The 17,254-nt window shown below is 35.7% G+C and overlaps 1 protein-coding gene across 1 annotated transcript in view; it reads right to left on the reverse strand.

The window, feature by feature from the left end:
- The window catches only part of LOC122041985 (DNA repair protein RAD5A-like), a 42,832-nt gene that overhangs the window by 15,304 nt on the left and 10,274 nt on the right, over positions 1-17,254 (reverse strand). The window contains exons 12-16 of the mRNA XM_042601891.1: positions 15,015-15,137; positions 14,849-14,948; positions 14,651-14,763; positions 3,347-3,625; positions 3,065-3,265 (exon numbers count right to left, since the gene is read on the reverse strand). Of these exons, the coding sequence (XP_042457825.1) occupies positions 3,065-3,265; positions 3,347-3,625; positions 14,651-14,763; positions 14,849-14,948; positions 15,015-15,137 (816 nt within the window). The remainder of the gene's footprint in view (positions 1-3,064; positions 3,266-3,346; positions 3,626-14,650; positions 14,764-14,848; positions 14,949-15,014; positions 15,138-17,254) is intronic.

Here is a 17,254-nt window from a genome sequence, read left to right on the forward strand (position 1 = left end):
TGCCAACAACTGTTGGACTTTGAAATCTGCTATCACCTAAAGAATTCTAGTTTGCTAAATGTCCAAACAAGGTGGACCCACTTAGACTTCACCCATTTGCCAATGCCTATTGGACTTTCCTTTTCAACCAAGCATGCAGTCAATCTCAACCCACTTAGACTTCACTCCTTACACTTACAAGGTAAATGTCAAGTAGCCTACACTTGCACACCTGACACACAACATAAGTAACACAGTATGAACCTAACTTTAAACCTTTGTCAAACATATTAAAACCACATGGTCAGACTCAACCACTTGGGGCATGATTGCACTAACAAATAGTTGTTCTGAACTTAAACTAAGTAGTTATTCTACCTTTGGGTCAAGTTGCTCACAGTCTCTCACAATTCACATGCTAAGAGATAAACTCTAAGTCTGTGTGCTAGGTATTTGGTCAACCTCGTTTGCCAAGAGATTTCACCTCTAAGTCTTTATCATCTATCAAGTATCTAGTCGACCTCAACCTACCGGAATTTCCTCGTTTGCTAACTCCTGATGAACTTCTAAATCTGTCAGCACCTAAAGCCTTATAGTTTGCCAAATGTCCAATCGATCTAGACCCACTTAGACTTCACTCATCTGCCAAGACCTATTGGACTTTCCATTACTCTTTCAATGCAAATATCAAGTAGACTACACTTGCACACTTGACACAACATAAGTAACACAATACAAATATAACTTTAAACCTTTGTCAAACACATCAAAACTACATACTTGGACTCGACCACTTGGAGCATGATTGCACCAACAAATAGTGATTCTGAACTTAAACTAAGTGGTTAATCAACCTTAGGGTCAACACAAGCAATTAGACAATTGCAATGTGTTGATTACATTAAGGTGTCCAAGCAATGAGGCGGGTAGATGACGTCTCTATGTTAAGATAATTCTACTAAACTCACAATAAAGAGGTCTATTGATATTGTGCCAATCATGTTGTCGCCATTCGAAGAGTAGGTTAGCAATGAGGCGGGTAGATGACGTCTCTATGTTAAGATAACTCTACTAAACTCACAATAAAGAGGTCTATTGATATTGTGCCAATCATGTTGTCTCCATTCGAAGAGGAGGTTGGGATTACGGCAACAATTAGGAGCTTCTATTCAGGCAATATTATGATACTTCTATTGATATTGTGGTAATCATGTTAGTTGTCTCCATTTGAAGAGGTGGTTGGGATTACGGCAACAATTAGGAGGTTCTATTCAGGCAATATTATGATAATTTACTAGAATCAAGTTAGAATGTTACTGTTGGATATTATATTCACATAGAGTTATGGGGTGTGTTGGTTGTGATTTTTAGTAGGGACGATTGTTTGTCTCAATCTTTTATATGGAGGATAAGATGAAAGTCTATGGTGAGGATTTGATTCCAAAAAGCCAGTGATAGTGGAGTTTTAGTTGCTTGATGCTTAGTTTGAATTGGTAATCATGATCTGAGATTGAGGTTTGGTGTCGTTTTAATTGGGGAGTACTAATGATGTGGTAATTCAAGGGTTGAGGAGGCTTAGGGATATGGTTGTATACTACTGTGATAGTGGTGTGCTTGTGATGTGAAGAGAATGATTTCTAATTGTTGTAAAACATTGTTGTCCTGGGTTTGGTTTTGAAGCAACACAGCTTTTGCAAGAGATCATGTTTTGCCCCATTCTATCTTCTTAGTTCTTTCTGCTGTACTTGCACTCTTAAAGCTTCCTTGTTCAATATACATAATATTACTGACTTTCAATGATTTGAATGCATGTGTTAAATGTATGATTTATGGTGTCAGACTGTTATTCATGATTGTTACATTATGATGATATGTTGTGTGATTATTCATATTGATAATTTATGATGTACATGCATGTCGATTATACATCATTATTCGCAATAAGTGCTACTTATATCCAATAGCTTACGTTTGTGTATATATATGCATGCATGATATATATAGTTTTATTCTTGTTGTTACTTAATGCAGTTTATACTTTTATGTGTATGGTGTTGTACATGCATGCTAAATATCTGATAGGAACACTACTATAGGAAAAGAGATGTGAGAATTGGAAGTAACACCAAAGGATTTACTTATGAATGACAATTTATGAATGGATGAGGTCTTTGGAATATAGGATGAGCTCTCAGATCAATTAGTAGTTTTAATGATTTGATCAGGGGATATATTGTGCACGTCGACAAGTGTAGTAGATGATCATAACATGCTTAAGGTACCTTTGGTAGTTAAAACCATGCCCAAGAGAATACACGAGGAATCACTCTCTAACACAAAATGGGAGCCACATCACAAACATCCATGCATGGGTGCAAGCATGTCCATTGTTTTGGATCAAATCCAAGCGAATTCTAACATTTGTTAGGTCAATCTTGGTGGATGTGATAGTTTGCCTCTTCAAGGGTTTGTAGAGGAGGAATTTTCCTAGTGGAGGGTAGGCAAGGGGTTCCATTTATGAGGGAGAAAGCATTTGAGACACCCTCGATGTGTATCTTTGGCCTAGGTAAATAGGCAAGTGCCCATGCTGAACCTCCTTCAATCACATAGGCACTCATTGAGGTCGTGTTACATGAGTGTTCATGCTATGTATCCCCTAATGAGAGGTCAGCTACACCATTCATCTCATAACAACATAGTACCAAAGCTAGACAAACATTGCTACTGAATCCTTGACTTTGTGGGGCCTATAGACCTATGTTGCAAAATCAATTGAAGATGAGTGTTGTGGACAGCAGAGAATATATAAGTTAATGGTCTGTCATGCTCAAAAGCACAAATGTTTATCAAAGCAGGATAGAATGTAATGCCACTGCAATATGAGAATTGAGACAAATGATGTCTAAGAAAGTTTGGAAATCTTAATTCACACGTCGTACAATGGGCAATTTATTGGCACAAAAACTTGATTATCCCAAGGGCCTCATCAGTAGTTGGATGACTTTGAATTATATTATATTGTTTTTTTACCAAGATTAGCATAAAATGATAAATAAAATAATAATACTGCATAGAAGATGAATACCGAGAAAGTGGGATCTCCAAAAGATCCAAAAAACCTGTCCACTGGCTGAAGACAATGCTTTTAGCACCAAAATCACGAAGGTTTTCTAGTTCGCGAAGCAGGACAGAAACCTTAGAAGACTCCACCCAATTCTTTTCAATGTCAATCTGGAAACGGCTATCAGTAGGAGCAGTTATAAGATCTTGCTTATTTACTAATTTCCTACAATCACAACGTAGAGCAAATAAGTAGGGATTAGGTCATAAATCATTAGCAACCAAATAAGGAGGCGATGAAAAATACCTACAAACAGGACATAAACCACTTATTGCACTTCGCCAGCTAGCTAAGAGGCACTCACGACATAGACGGTGTGCACATGAAGTTAATACTGCATCCTCATACGCTTCTAGGCAGATTGGGCACTCCCTTTCCTCCCCTTTCTGCAGTTCATCAACAACCTCTTTAATGTAAGCCTTTGAAGGAGCAGCAGAGGGATCTCCACCAATGCTACCTTTGCCACCTTTTAGAAAATGTTTTGCGAGCTTGTTGAGATCTGAGAACTCTTGCGTATCACCTCGACTATGATTCATCACAATAAAAAATATGATCTCTTATCACAAAAATACAACATAATGATTTGGTAAGGATATTTTGGTAAATATTTTTAACATATACACAGCAGGTCAAACTATCATAATCAATCAAAGAACTATGAAAATGATACTAATGATTAAACACTAACACTCAAATCGAAGAACCAAAATATTAATTTAAGAGTAGATCCAGCAAATGCAATAAGAAGTTTTACAGATCAATTTTTTTAGTTATGATTCTTGGACTGAAACAAAGAAGGGAATGCACCTAGGGAAAGATTTGCCTCAACAGCCTTTACCTCTGTTTCATTGTGCAGAAAAGGAGAGAGGGAAGAAAGAGGCTGGAAAATGCTTCCCCAGTTTCTTCAAATTTGGCTTCCATCCAAATAAGGTGAAAAGCATCAAGCATAGATTTGGGTGGAAACGCTGTTATTAGTCAAAAATAAATAAAGTTCTTATTTTTTTAGTCTATCTTGATTTAATTTAATTCATCTATGCTTTCAATAAATCAAATTCAGACATTTAGGTTAACCTCTCTCTTTCCTTCCATACAAGAAGACCGTAACTCTCCTAGTTCTCTTCCTACAACACCAAGTAGGGAAATATTTCCCTAACCTTTCACTATAAAATTTTTCCTCTCTTCTTTTCCTAGCCTTTTCTCTCCCACATATGTAACACAGTAAAGAGTTCACTAAGGGATTTAACCCTGTGATTAAGTTGTAAGTTCTAAAACTTTGTATTTTGTTCATCAGTTCTAATATTGTGTTCATTCTTGGCCTGTTCAATCTTCACTCATTCAATTAACACTTAGAACCAATTTGTGTAGCATAGACAAATTCAGTCATGCTATAGAGTTGGTGATCAAAGAGGAGGATTCGAAGATCATGTTGACAGAAATATAGGATGTGTCTGGTGGGGCACTCCGGAGCTAGAGGGGGGTGAATAGCTTATCTCGCTTCATCGATGTTGATTTGCAATGAAAAATACAACGCAAGCTCCTCCAATGCTAACTCCAAGGATTTACTTGGTATCCAACTCAAGAAGAGATGATTAATCTAAGGATCCACACACGAGTACAATCCCCACTATGAAAACACTCCTCGGAATAATCCAGAGGTGGAGAAACCTCGTATAATACTCTCTATACAACAAGAAGAACATAGAAGCAAATACAAATAAAACCTTACAAGATTTACAACAACGAACCCTAGTTTGCTCTCTTCTTATTTGGAAACGCCTCTTGATGTTTGGAAATGCAGCAACACTTTGCTCCAAGAGCCTTCAAGAACCGGCGATGAGAGTCGGAGAAGAATCGGTGAAGAGTTGTTGCATTTGAACCTCGTCGTCGCCTTATACTTCACGATTTAAGATTAACTCCCCAATCGATTGTCACGTCAGATCCAGCCGATTACAGCCATCCAAAGCTCGTAACCTACGCAATGGTCATATCCCAATCGATCGGCTAAGCGATTGGGGCAGCTGGATCGATCAATTGATCGATCCAGATGTATTTTGTGCTCTCACATAAGACCCCGAAATTGATTGAATCGATTCTGGCTGCCTCGTGTCATCGCAAGAAAACCAGCTCCAATCGAACGATTGGGAGGTCTTCTGTGCTCACACGTAGGGGCGTAATCGAGCCGAGCCGAGCCGAACTCTTGAATATTTGAGTTTAGCTTGTTTATAATCGAGCTGAGCTCGAGCTTTATTTAACGAATATATTCATAACTCACGAGCTTATTCGAGCTATTATCGAGACTAAACGAGCTTAATAAACAGAAATTATAAATTTAAATATTCATTAAAAATTAAATTATATATTTCGAGAAAATTATAATATTCTTATTAAATTTACAATTTTATTCTAATAAATAAATTTAATATATTTGTCTATATGTTTCATAAGTAGAGTGTAAAATCTATAAATTAATATCAAACTATTATTTTTTTATTTAAAAGTTGATTCATGAGTTTAACGAATATGTTTACGAGCTAACAAGCCAAATATTGTGAAGTTTGAGCTTGGTTTGTTTATCTTAACGAGCCTCATTAAATGAGCTTTTATCGAATCGAGCTTCGAATATCTCATTCGCGGCTTGGTTCATTTACACCCCTACTCACATGATTTCCTCTCAATCGATCACCTGGTCGATTGAGCTACTCGTGTCCCGAAGCACTGCCCAATCGATCAGTGGATCGATTGGGCTCTAGCTCAATCAATCACCTAATTGATTGATCAACTCAAACTTGCTTAACTCAAGTCTAAGGTTTCCAATCTCAAACTCTAGTCAACCTTGATCTGTTGAGACTCCTTCATGCCTAGCATCTAATCAACTTTGACCTGCTGAGACTTCGTCACCAAGTATTCGGTCACTCCTTAGACCCACTTGGACTTTTTTCCTTGTGCCAAGTGTCCGGTCAATCCTTTGACTCACTTGGACTTTTCTTCTCGTGCCAAGTGTCCGATCAATCCTTTGACTCACTTGGACTTTTCTTCCCGTACCAAGTGTCCGATCAACCTTGACCCACTTAGACTTACCATCTCATGCCAAGTGTCGGGTGCTCCATAAACCACTTGGATTTTCAAACACCAGGTGTCCGATCAACCTTAACTCACCTGAATTTCCAAGCTTCACTCACTAAGATTTCCCTCTACTTAGCTTCACTCACTAAGGCTTTCACCACCTGGCTTCACTCACCAAGATTTCCCTTTGCCTCGCTTCACTCACTAGGCCTTTACACCAGGCTTCACTTATCAGGACTTTTCTCACTGCCTAGCTTCATTCACTAGAATTTTTCAACTAGTTGGCTTCACTCATCAGGACTTTCTAATCTGCCTGGCTTTACTCATAAGAACTTTCCACACCAAGACTTAAATCTAGAAATTACAAATATAGTGGAGTTGCAGTATATTATATGGAGCTTAAGGATATAGTGCACATGTTGACGAAAGTTAAAAGGCAACTTTATAAGAAAAAAGGGTTTAACTAAGCATGGGAAAAATTCTAATTCACCCACTTGAAATTCTAGCTAGAACAGAAGGATGACAAGATCAACTCCATGAGTAAGACCGAGTCTTCTAAAAACAAGGATGCAACTTCTATTTCAATCAAACATAAAGAAACTACCCAAACTTTTAGAAATAGAGATATTAAATGTTTTAAATGCTTGGAAAAGTGGCATATTGCATCATAATATCCAAACAAAAGAATAATGATTTTTTGAGAGAAAATAGTGATGTTGAGACCAGTCAGAAAAATGATGATGTCTTGCCACTATTGATAGAAAGTGATGGAGAGTAGTATCTGATTGAAATTAAAGCCCATGTCACTAGGCGTACTTTGAATGTGCAAGGAAGGGAGGATGGAGCACAGCGAGACATTTTTCACATTTGTTGTCATATTATACATGGAGGAAATTACACTAACATAACTATTAAACATCCTAGTCCTTATAAGCTACAATGGTTGAATCAATGTGGGGAAGTTCAGATAAATCAGTAGGTGGTGGTTTTATTTTCTCTTGGTAAGTATTGTGATGAGGTTTTACAATGTGGTATCATTCTTTAGGGCAGATCATGGCAATTTGATAGGAAGGTCACGTATGTATAATGGGCTCAAAAATAGATATTCTTTTGTGATGCACGATAACCCTGTAACTCCTATAGAATGAAAAAGAAAAAAAGTGTATGAAAAAAAAAAAGAAGAAAAAGGTATGAGAAAAAAAACACTAAATGAATGAGAAAAAATATGAAGAAAAGTTTCAAAAGCAAGAGAGGAGAAAAGAAGGCTTTTATATAAAACGAAGAAATGTTAAGAGAGTTTTTTAGTCCTGTTTGTACTTTTTGTACTAGGAGGATTATTTCAATACTAACAATCTTTTGCAAAAATTCAATAATTCTTTCTTGATGAGATTTCTAAAGGATTGCTACAACTTAGGGAAAAAGAGGTTCAAATTTATTGCATCTCAGGAGTAACTTTGAACTATTCAACTTATGACAAGAAGATGCATCTTTTAGCGAGGGCCTCGAGACTTGCCAGCATTACTTGTGGCCTAAAAGTTTGTCATAGTGATCTTTGAACCTGGGGATTAGCTTTGGGTTAATATGAGAAAAAATACAACCAAGTCTTATCCCATTAGGTGGAGTCGGCTATATGGATCATTTTATGTCATTGGGTCCTATCCCTTACTCTATTATCATTTATACTTAAATGAATTTTATCTTATTTTATTATTACTAATCAAATCTTTTGTCTTTCTTTTCCACATTTGATGTGCACACATCGCCTAACTAGAATATGTATTGGTCGTCTAAGTAAATGTTCATATCATCTTAAACATATCTTCCAGAGTTTTCCCTCAATAGATATAATCCTAACTTTCACTCCAATAATTTCATTTCTTATTTTCTCCATCCTTGTATGTCCGCATTTTCACTTAATGTCCTCATGTCCGGAGTCCTCTGCTCATATACCTGAGTCATAGCCCAATATTCAGCTCCATATAACATAACAAGTCTATTTGTTGTTTTGTATAAATTTTCTTTAGATCATAGAGGTACTTTACGATCACAAATAACACATGACGTTCTCCTTCATTTCAATCATTTTGCTTGTATTGTATGTAAGATATCTCTCTCAATCCCTCAATTCTTTTGTGAAATAATCTTAAATACTTAAAACTCTCAATTACAAACCACTCATCATCTCCTATCTTAACAATTATCTTATAATGTCTAATATTGCTAAACCTAAATTCTATATATTTTATATTTACTCTACTATAACTAAAACCTTTCACTTCTAGCAATTTTCGTCAAGATTCGATTCGAATTTATCATTTACTCTTTCACGTGTCTCATCTACCAAAATAATATTCATCTATTATTAGTGCAAAATAATAGGGACTTGGAGATGATATTTGATGTAACTCTATCCTTATGGGAAATGTTTCGGTTAATCGTCGAAAAGTCTTCACCCTTGTAATTACATCCTCATACATATCCTTAATTAGTTTAATATACGCTATGCTAGCATCTCTCTTTTCTAGAATTCTCAATATAATTTTCTTTGGGACTCTATCATAAGTTTTTTTTCTAGATCAACGAATACTATGCATAAGTCTTGCTTCTGTTCCCAATACTTTTCAATTAGTTACTTGAGAAGATATATTTAGCTCCAAATTGATTTTCAATCACCGTAGTCTCTTTAATTTTTTTCTATTACTCATTACCTAAAGTTTCATGATAAGTATGACTCATTAGTTTAATCCCCCTATAATTTGTACAATTTTGTACGTTACCTTTGTTCTTATATAAGATAACTAGAGTACTTACCCTCCATTGATCAGGTATTTTTTTCGTTTTCAATATCAAGTTGAATAATTTTATAAGGCATTCAATACCTTGTTTCCCTTACACTTTCATACCTCTATCGAAATATCATCTAGTTCAACTATTTTTCCATTTTACATCCCGTTTAAAGCTTGTAATAAAAATTTAAATTTCTATACTACCTACTTAAATTACCTAAGTTAGGCTATTCACCTAAACCTTCATTAAAAAGTTGATAAAAATACTTCTTTCATCGCTCTTTTATTTTCTTATCATTTAATAATACCGTATTGCATTAATCTTTAATACATCTTATTTGGATAAGATTTCTTGTCTTCCTCTCTCTCATTTTAGCTATTTTATAAATCTCCCTTTTCCTTTTTTAATCTAATTTTCGATATAAACATTCAAAAGTTTCATTCTTAGCTTCATTCATTGCTTTTTTGACCTCTTTCTTAGCTAATGTATACTTTTTTTATGTTTTTCTTATTTTTACAAGTGTATAATACCTTATAGGCTGTTGATTTTTCCTTCACTTTCTCTTGTACTTTCTCATTTCACCACCAAGATTCTTTACTTTGCAGTGCATGTCCCTTTGACTCACTGAGTACACTCTTGTTACTATTTTCAACTTTAATATTATCTTATCTCATGTCATATTCGAGTTGCCAAGTATTTCTCTTAATACTTGTACTTCTACCCTCTCCTTAAATATACTTTGTTTTCGATCCTTTAACTTTCTCCATTCAATTTTTGGAGTCGTGCACATTTTTCTTCTATTGATACTATGCTTGAGACGCATAACCAACACTATTAACCTATATTGGATAGTATTTACAAATCTTTTTATCTTTCTTCCTAACATTCAAAAAGTCAATTTACAACTTATTATTCTCACTTTTGAATGTGACTTCTTCTCTTTTCTTGAAAAATATATTAGTTAGTATAAGATTATATGTTATCATAAAATCTAATATAATCTTATCTTCTTCATGTTTTTGTTCCAAACTCATAACCCTCATTTACCCTATCATATTCCTCAATTTTCACTCCTACATGTCCCATTTAAATCTCCTATTAAAATCATATCGGTTGGCAGAATGTTTTGTAATAGTTCATCTAAGTCGTTCAAAAACCTAAATTTAGAGTATTTATCTAATCCTACTTGAGGTACATATATGTTAATTACATTAATAGTTTCTTTCGCCACAATTATCATAAGAGTTATAATTCTATCCCCTTTTTATCGACAACAATACCTTCTCTATTTCTTATTTTACTTCTTTCTAAGTATCATAACTTAAAACTAGAATTCTCTATCATCTTTGCCTTCTCTCCTATCCATTGTCTCTTAGTATACACAAAATATTAATTCTTCTCCTAATCACCATATCTACTACCTTCATTGCTTTACAAGTGAGCGTTCTTCCTATAATATTTATTTTTAGCCAACCCAAATTCTTATGGAGATGTAGAGGTCTTTGCTCAGATGACCCTACAACACATTCCTTCTAGGGAAGGACCAAGCATTGGCATAATTTGATGGATCCATTCATTTAACATTTGCTTGAAAGTCAACGTTGGTTGGCAACTTAATACGCAACCCTCACCCTTTTTCATCCTGGCTTGGGACCGACATCGGCGGGTTTCATCCCTGAGGAGATGGGCCGTTTCAAATCATAGATCAATGGTAATACCTACAAGCTTAACTTGTCTGAATATAATGTGAGTGGTACATTCAACATTTCTGATCTTCCTCCCTTTGATGTAGGTGACGAAGATTGGAGAACAAATCCGTTTGAGGAAAGGGGGAATGATGGAAACCAAGTTACAACTAAGGAAGTTAAGGATGAGAATCAAGTTAAGGTCATGGAAAGAAAGGAGCATCTGATTCTAAAAGTTGTTGATGGCCCATTATGCATCGATGGTGGCATAATCATAATAGATCTAAAAAGGTGAAGGAAGTGCTTATTGGGCACATTGGAGTTATCAAGGCCAAGGTTGTAGGTGAAGCAGAATTGAAAAGGTGCAAACCATGCAGCCTAGTCAACCAAATTAAAGTTAATTAGCCACTTAATTTCCATTTTATGTAGTGGGGACAATTTTAATGTGTAGGCCTAAATTTTGCATTTATTTGAGTTGTAATTATGACTTGAGTCCAAACTAAGTAAGTAGTTTACCTATGTCTTTAGCTACAAATAGGGGATAGTGAACACACATAATGTAATGTTTGTTTTCAATCCAGAACATGGTGAGGCTCTCACTTGGTTCTTCACTGAAGTATAATTTTGTCAAGGCAATCCTTATGGCATTCATACAGTTTATCAACCTAAATCCTTTGGTTTATAGCGTCACTATCTTATATACTTTAAGTTCGCTATATTTAGACTTTTCTGATTTCTATCTTCAATTTGTTGTGTGTTGATGAGACATTATTCTCATTAGGTTAACATGGCGAAAAAAAAAAAATTTATAGACGAGATAGAGGGCCATTAAGCAATAGAACTATAAATAATTATGATGATTTTATTTGAGAAACAACTACAATATAGGGTACCCTCAATTAAGGGTCAGAAGATTACTTTAGTGGATAATCTCTTAGTCAAATGGCTACATAGGCACCTCTATAATGTTCAAGGAGGTGAACAGGTCACAATATATACTGATTTCGCAGCTCCTACCCACTTTTCCAACTTCTGCTACTTCAGTTTGGTATTAGAGCCAATTGTTTCCTTCTTTAGCTCTTCTCTAGATCTCCTATGTGTGTTTCTCATCTTTTTCTTCTTCTAGATCTCCAATTTTTGTCATCTACTCATCAGGTGTTCTCTACTCTTCATGATCTCTCTCCCAGGTTCATTTTCTCCTTTTCTTTTTCATGTGTAAAGTGTGAGATCAAGTTTGCCACCTTTTATTGTTTATAAGCCAGAGACCATTTTTCCTTATTCTCCTCTTCCATTACTGCCAATCTGTCTTTTCTTGTGAAGCTGCCTCACATCCAGCATTAGTCCTTCAGCAACAAGGGGCATCACCTACAGTCTCAATTCCAACAGTGCCACTTCAAACTCTGACTTGCATATGTGCATATCTTGATCTAGAGCACCAACCAACCAGCAATGTCATCCACCTCTGATGCTACATGATAGAGACGCTACTGTGATAGAAATAAGTAGTACTCTCTTCTGAAAGTTTATAAATACAGAAATAAAGATTCCAAAACCTAACTTTTAATTTGGCATACTTTAGAAAATGATGAGCATGTAAGATCCATCGGTTCCAAGGTTTGGAAGTCAAAATGTCAGCTAGAAATTCCCAGCAACTCCAATGTGTTTTAATTTCCAATGCAAGGGAAATAGAAACCAGATTGTGTACTAAGAGTCTTTATGAGTGCTTTATGTTTTCTATGTTAAAGAGTACATCAACTAGTATAAATGTGTAGTACTATAAATATATGCTGTCGTATTACTGAAATATGATAGCGAGTGAGTTTTTAACAATTATTCCAGGTTGTGTGATGCAATAAGCAACACCATTGGAAGAAACCATTCTAAAGAGCAGTCATAGAAAAAGGTAAATTGACCTAGTCCTATACCACCCTAATAAAGTCCACCAAATGTGCCGCTATGCATTACTTATATATGCCTCACCATCCAATATATGTCACCAGCACATAAATAAGCCACACCATTATGTAGGTCTCACCATCCAATATATAATCCACGCCACAGAACTGTATCTTTTCTTTTCTTTTATTTTTTTACTTTCTAAAGCAACCATTTTAGATTGGTTTGCATCTTAAATTAGCCAGAGAGCGTCAACTTTTGATAGCAAGATAAATGATGCAGTAATGATTTTACATGTTACAACATCTTAGTGGTTAATCTAATGTACAATAATTCCTTATCAGTGGTTAGTTTTTTTGTATGTGGTCTAGTGCTGTTTATAGGAATATTATGTAATGTATAAAGCAAATCAATAACAAAAAGAGTGCATTTCTCAAATCTATCCAAAGCTTTATAAAGTTCAAAATCTAATAATCCTTTCTAAACTGCATTAGAATTTACCATCAGTTATAAAATTCCGTATTTCAACGACTGTTATAAAAATGTCATGATACCCACGTGGTATTTTTCCATGTCTACAAAATTCACACATTGATGCACGCATGGATGCCGACATGGATAAAAGACTATTGGGAGACACTTAGAAGGCAGAGATGAGCTACTCGCCAAAGGAAGTGACAGCCTTTAACATGTTCATTCACTATATTGTTGCATTCATAATTGAGGTAGTGGAAGATGTGGTCTGCATTTGATCCCTCCCCATCCTCTAGTCACATATACCCCTCCTACCAGCTTCATTGCAGTAACTCATCGTACGCCCACCCCTACCCTTTAGCATGTTGTCTACCACCCCCACTCACTGACATGATAAAGCCACCAAGCTTGCCACCCCACTCTACCACCAAACAAATCAGTGGACCGTCCAACCCTTTCGTCCTGGTACACCAACTACCACAACAATCCCATTTTTCTCCTCCTTGGATCCCTACTATCTAACTCAATTAGCTCCGATCGCCAAAAGAAGAGGTGGATGAACAGAAACCCTTGATTGTCATTTTGTCCTGTGCAGCCCCTCCACAGAAGCAACACCACGTGGTGTACAATGTTGTCCTTGGCATTATTACTGACTAGGAATAAACGCCCCAAATCAGTCGGCCCTCTATTGATCGTAACACAACCAATAGTACGAAGTGCATGAAGGAGTCATCATATGCAACCAGGAGTGGGTGCTCAAGTGCACAACAATCTTGGACGAACATGATAGCCACGATAATTGTAACAACGAAAGCGTTGAGGTAATTATGGTAGGTTAGAGAGGTGATGGTCTCCATGATGAAATCACTAGACGAGACAGGGAATGCACATTTGGAAGGTAGAGGCAGGTAGAGAGTTTCGGGTCAATAGGACAGCCTTGGAGATGTCAGCAACGGGGAGGTCGACACTAGCAAGGATGATGACAGAGTTGCACTGCCATCACATTTTATTCACATCAACATCCATGTGTGCTAAAATGTCACATAGGTGTCATCATATTTTTAGCGGGGTTGGATAGATTCATAATAGATACTAACTTTAACTATAAAAAATGTGTAAGATTAGACTGGATTTGTGTATTAACTCCAATAAAAAAATAGAACTAACTGCGTACTCTCCCTCTCCTACCTTCCTAATCCATACACTTTCCTTGTTATCAGTATACTGTGAAGCACTTGACATTAGTCCAACGGCCTAGGTTCTGCACTTTCTCAATGCAGAAGAGAAATAAGCATCATGCACAAACTCATGTAAAAAAACCAGAAACCCATAACTCATGTCAAAAGTTTTGATTGGTTAATACAGAATTCACTCATCTGAAAACTGCATCTTCAGTTCAGACAAACACCTAGACCTAGCAATCAATAAAAAAACAAGTTCTGAATTTCACTTTAATTCGGTGAATAAAAAGAAAGAAGAAATTTTTCTTGCTCAGCTGAATTGAGTGCGCATTTAATTAAGTGGAGGATTTAACCAGGAAATAGAAAAACCTATATCCTGCTTAAAGCATGTGGACCAAACACGAAAGTAAGTCGAACAATGGAAGTAAACAACTTCCTAGTTGAATTAGTCATCAATTTCGTACCTCATAACTAGGAAAGGATGATCACAACACTGCCGAAGGCGTAAAAGTAACTCTAAAATAGAAGCATAGTTGTGAAGAACCCGACCTTGCTCAACAAACTGATCAAACTTTACCTAGGAAAAACTCCAGAAGCGATGTCTTAACAATCCAACAACAGGAGTGTCACCAGGAAGAAAGTAAGAAATAAGAAAATTCTACCTTTGATTTTCTATAAAGAGCTTCATAGAAGTCCTTTTCAGCTTCTGACAGCTCACAGTAAAGTACATCAACTTGTGCAGGAGGAAGATCAAGAATTGGTCTGCTACAAACAGTTTATATGAATGATACAAATTATTATAATAATAAATTTGTTATGAAAACAAACCTGCCTTCTGCATCTGTGCTTGATTTTGTCCTTCTTAACATTATGGACCTTAGAATAGACTGCACCAGTTTCAATCCACGTTCATCACCTTCCTCATAGGGCTTTTGTATGAGTTTATTCCATCTTTGAGTAACCAAGAGCATAAAAGATAAATCAAGATTGTAAAACTAACAATGTATGATTATTAGCACAATGGATGGCATTAGCATGACCAGCCACGAAAACCAACTACAGCAGAATTTCTTGTTGCATAACCAGATAAAGAAGATGCAGACTAAAGCACAAAATGTAGTAGAGAAAAAACGTCCATCATCATCATAAGCTCAAGATGCGATAGATTAATCACCCAAATGATTGAAATTTAATTTTTCATAAAATACTTCAAGTATTTATAGTTTATACGACAGTAACTGCAATAGAATTTCCCCTGCTGCTTTTATATAACCAAAAAATAAGCTACCATGTAAAAAAACATCAAGTCATACTAGTCTCAAATATTTAAGGTCAACAACATGGATCTTATCCCACCATTGAATTAACAAAAACAACAAGCCATGTTAGACCCAAATATTTAGGATAAACTACATGGAATTTTGATATGGACGTCGAGGTGGACGCTTTTGTTGGACACCACTATAGTTGGAAGCAAATTAGGTACTGCCTATTTAGCTACTGTTATAGTAGAAATAAAATATCTATTGCCTAATTAGTAGAAAATAAATAATGGCTTAAGTTAGCTACTGCTATAGTAGAAATAAATTAACTATTGCATAATTAGTAGAAAATAAATAATGACATAATTTAACTGTTGCTATATTAGAAACAAATAATGAACTAATTAGCTTTTCTATTTTTGATTCCTTGTTTCCTGTATGGGTTGGTCTTTCCTGAATCATGTCATGTTTGACCCTTATATAAGAAGTGTTATTATTAATAAAAAAAAAGAGGAAGAAAAAGAAAATTTGAGTAATTAGACTCTATCTAGGATGAGTCTTTCCCCCTCCCTTCCCCCTTACGTGTTGCATGACCAAATACGAATCCGGATCTCGACCTGTGACTCGATCCTACACTCGGGACCACAACAAATTTATCCCGTGGAACTCTGTACAAACTACCAAGTAACCACCTTTTGCTAAAATACTGACAAAGGAAATTATTTTTCCCTCAGTAATCGCCAATACTAATACTCTAAGTTTAGTTGTTTCATTGGGACAATTGTCCTGTCTTCAGTTTCATAATCACTAACTATGAAATAAGGTGGCATGAAATTTGTGTAATTATCTTGCAAGATCTACGCTAGGTGCTAAAAAAAAAATTAAATTATTTCAAATATATAAGAGACTAGCATTAAAGAGATCATTTCTTTGGGGATTCAGGCTTCATCATCAAACTCTAGTAATTGGTTACTGGAACAGACATCAATAAAATTCTTGTCAATGAAGTTGTGATAAATTAGATTTATTGTTGAGGCTACAACTAAAGCTCACTACAACCAAGCTAGTCTTTGCTTCTTGTCCTCAAATTCCCCCACTAGCGAATCAGTCATCTAAATTTTGAATATACAACCCAGCACATGATGGATAACTTGTCTCCAGCATATCGTTATGTAACTTAAGTCAATACACATGACCATAAAAAACATGCCACACCCACAATGGTCTCCTAAGTAAATTACTTGTACATTAGAGGAAGCTTTTACAGTCATATGCATGGAAAAGCAAGTTCAGCAATTGTTTACGCTGGTGTCATTGGCCTTCAATCATGTTTTTATTAATATCATATTCATGAAAAATAGTCTTGATTTTACATAGTAACCAAACCAAAATGTTCAAGGAAAATAGAGCTTGAGTGCTTTGATCTGACAGAAAGGTAGAATATGGGAGTGAAGACAAAAAGAAGAGGAAGAGAGATATTATATAAAAAGGAGGATGCAAATGGCCAAATCATAACCAAGTGGTTGGTTATGGTCAATACACAAACACCACCCAGAAGGCTTCCAATAAAATAAGCTGTGAAACTTTTTCTAGGTTCACATTTCAGAATATGAGACTTCTTAACAAGCCATCATGAAGTTGTAGAAACTCTTAGTTAATAAGACAGATCTCAGTTTATTCTCTGCAGCAGACCATCTGTTCCATATTTTTTCAGAACATAAAAAATTTCCCTCATGACCTGCAATTGACACCATCTCTTTGAACTTCCTGTTTTGAAGGTAAGAAAACAACAAGAGACATACAGTG

Source organism: Zingiber officinale, chromosome 2A (assembly GCF_018446385.1).
Source record: "Zingiber officinale cultivar Zhangliang chromosome 2A, Zo_v1.1, whole genome shotgun sequence".
Lineage (NCBI taxonomy): Eukaryota > Viridiplantae > Streptophyta > Magnoliopsida > Zingiberales > Zingiberaceae > Zingiber > Zingiber officinale.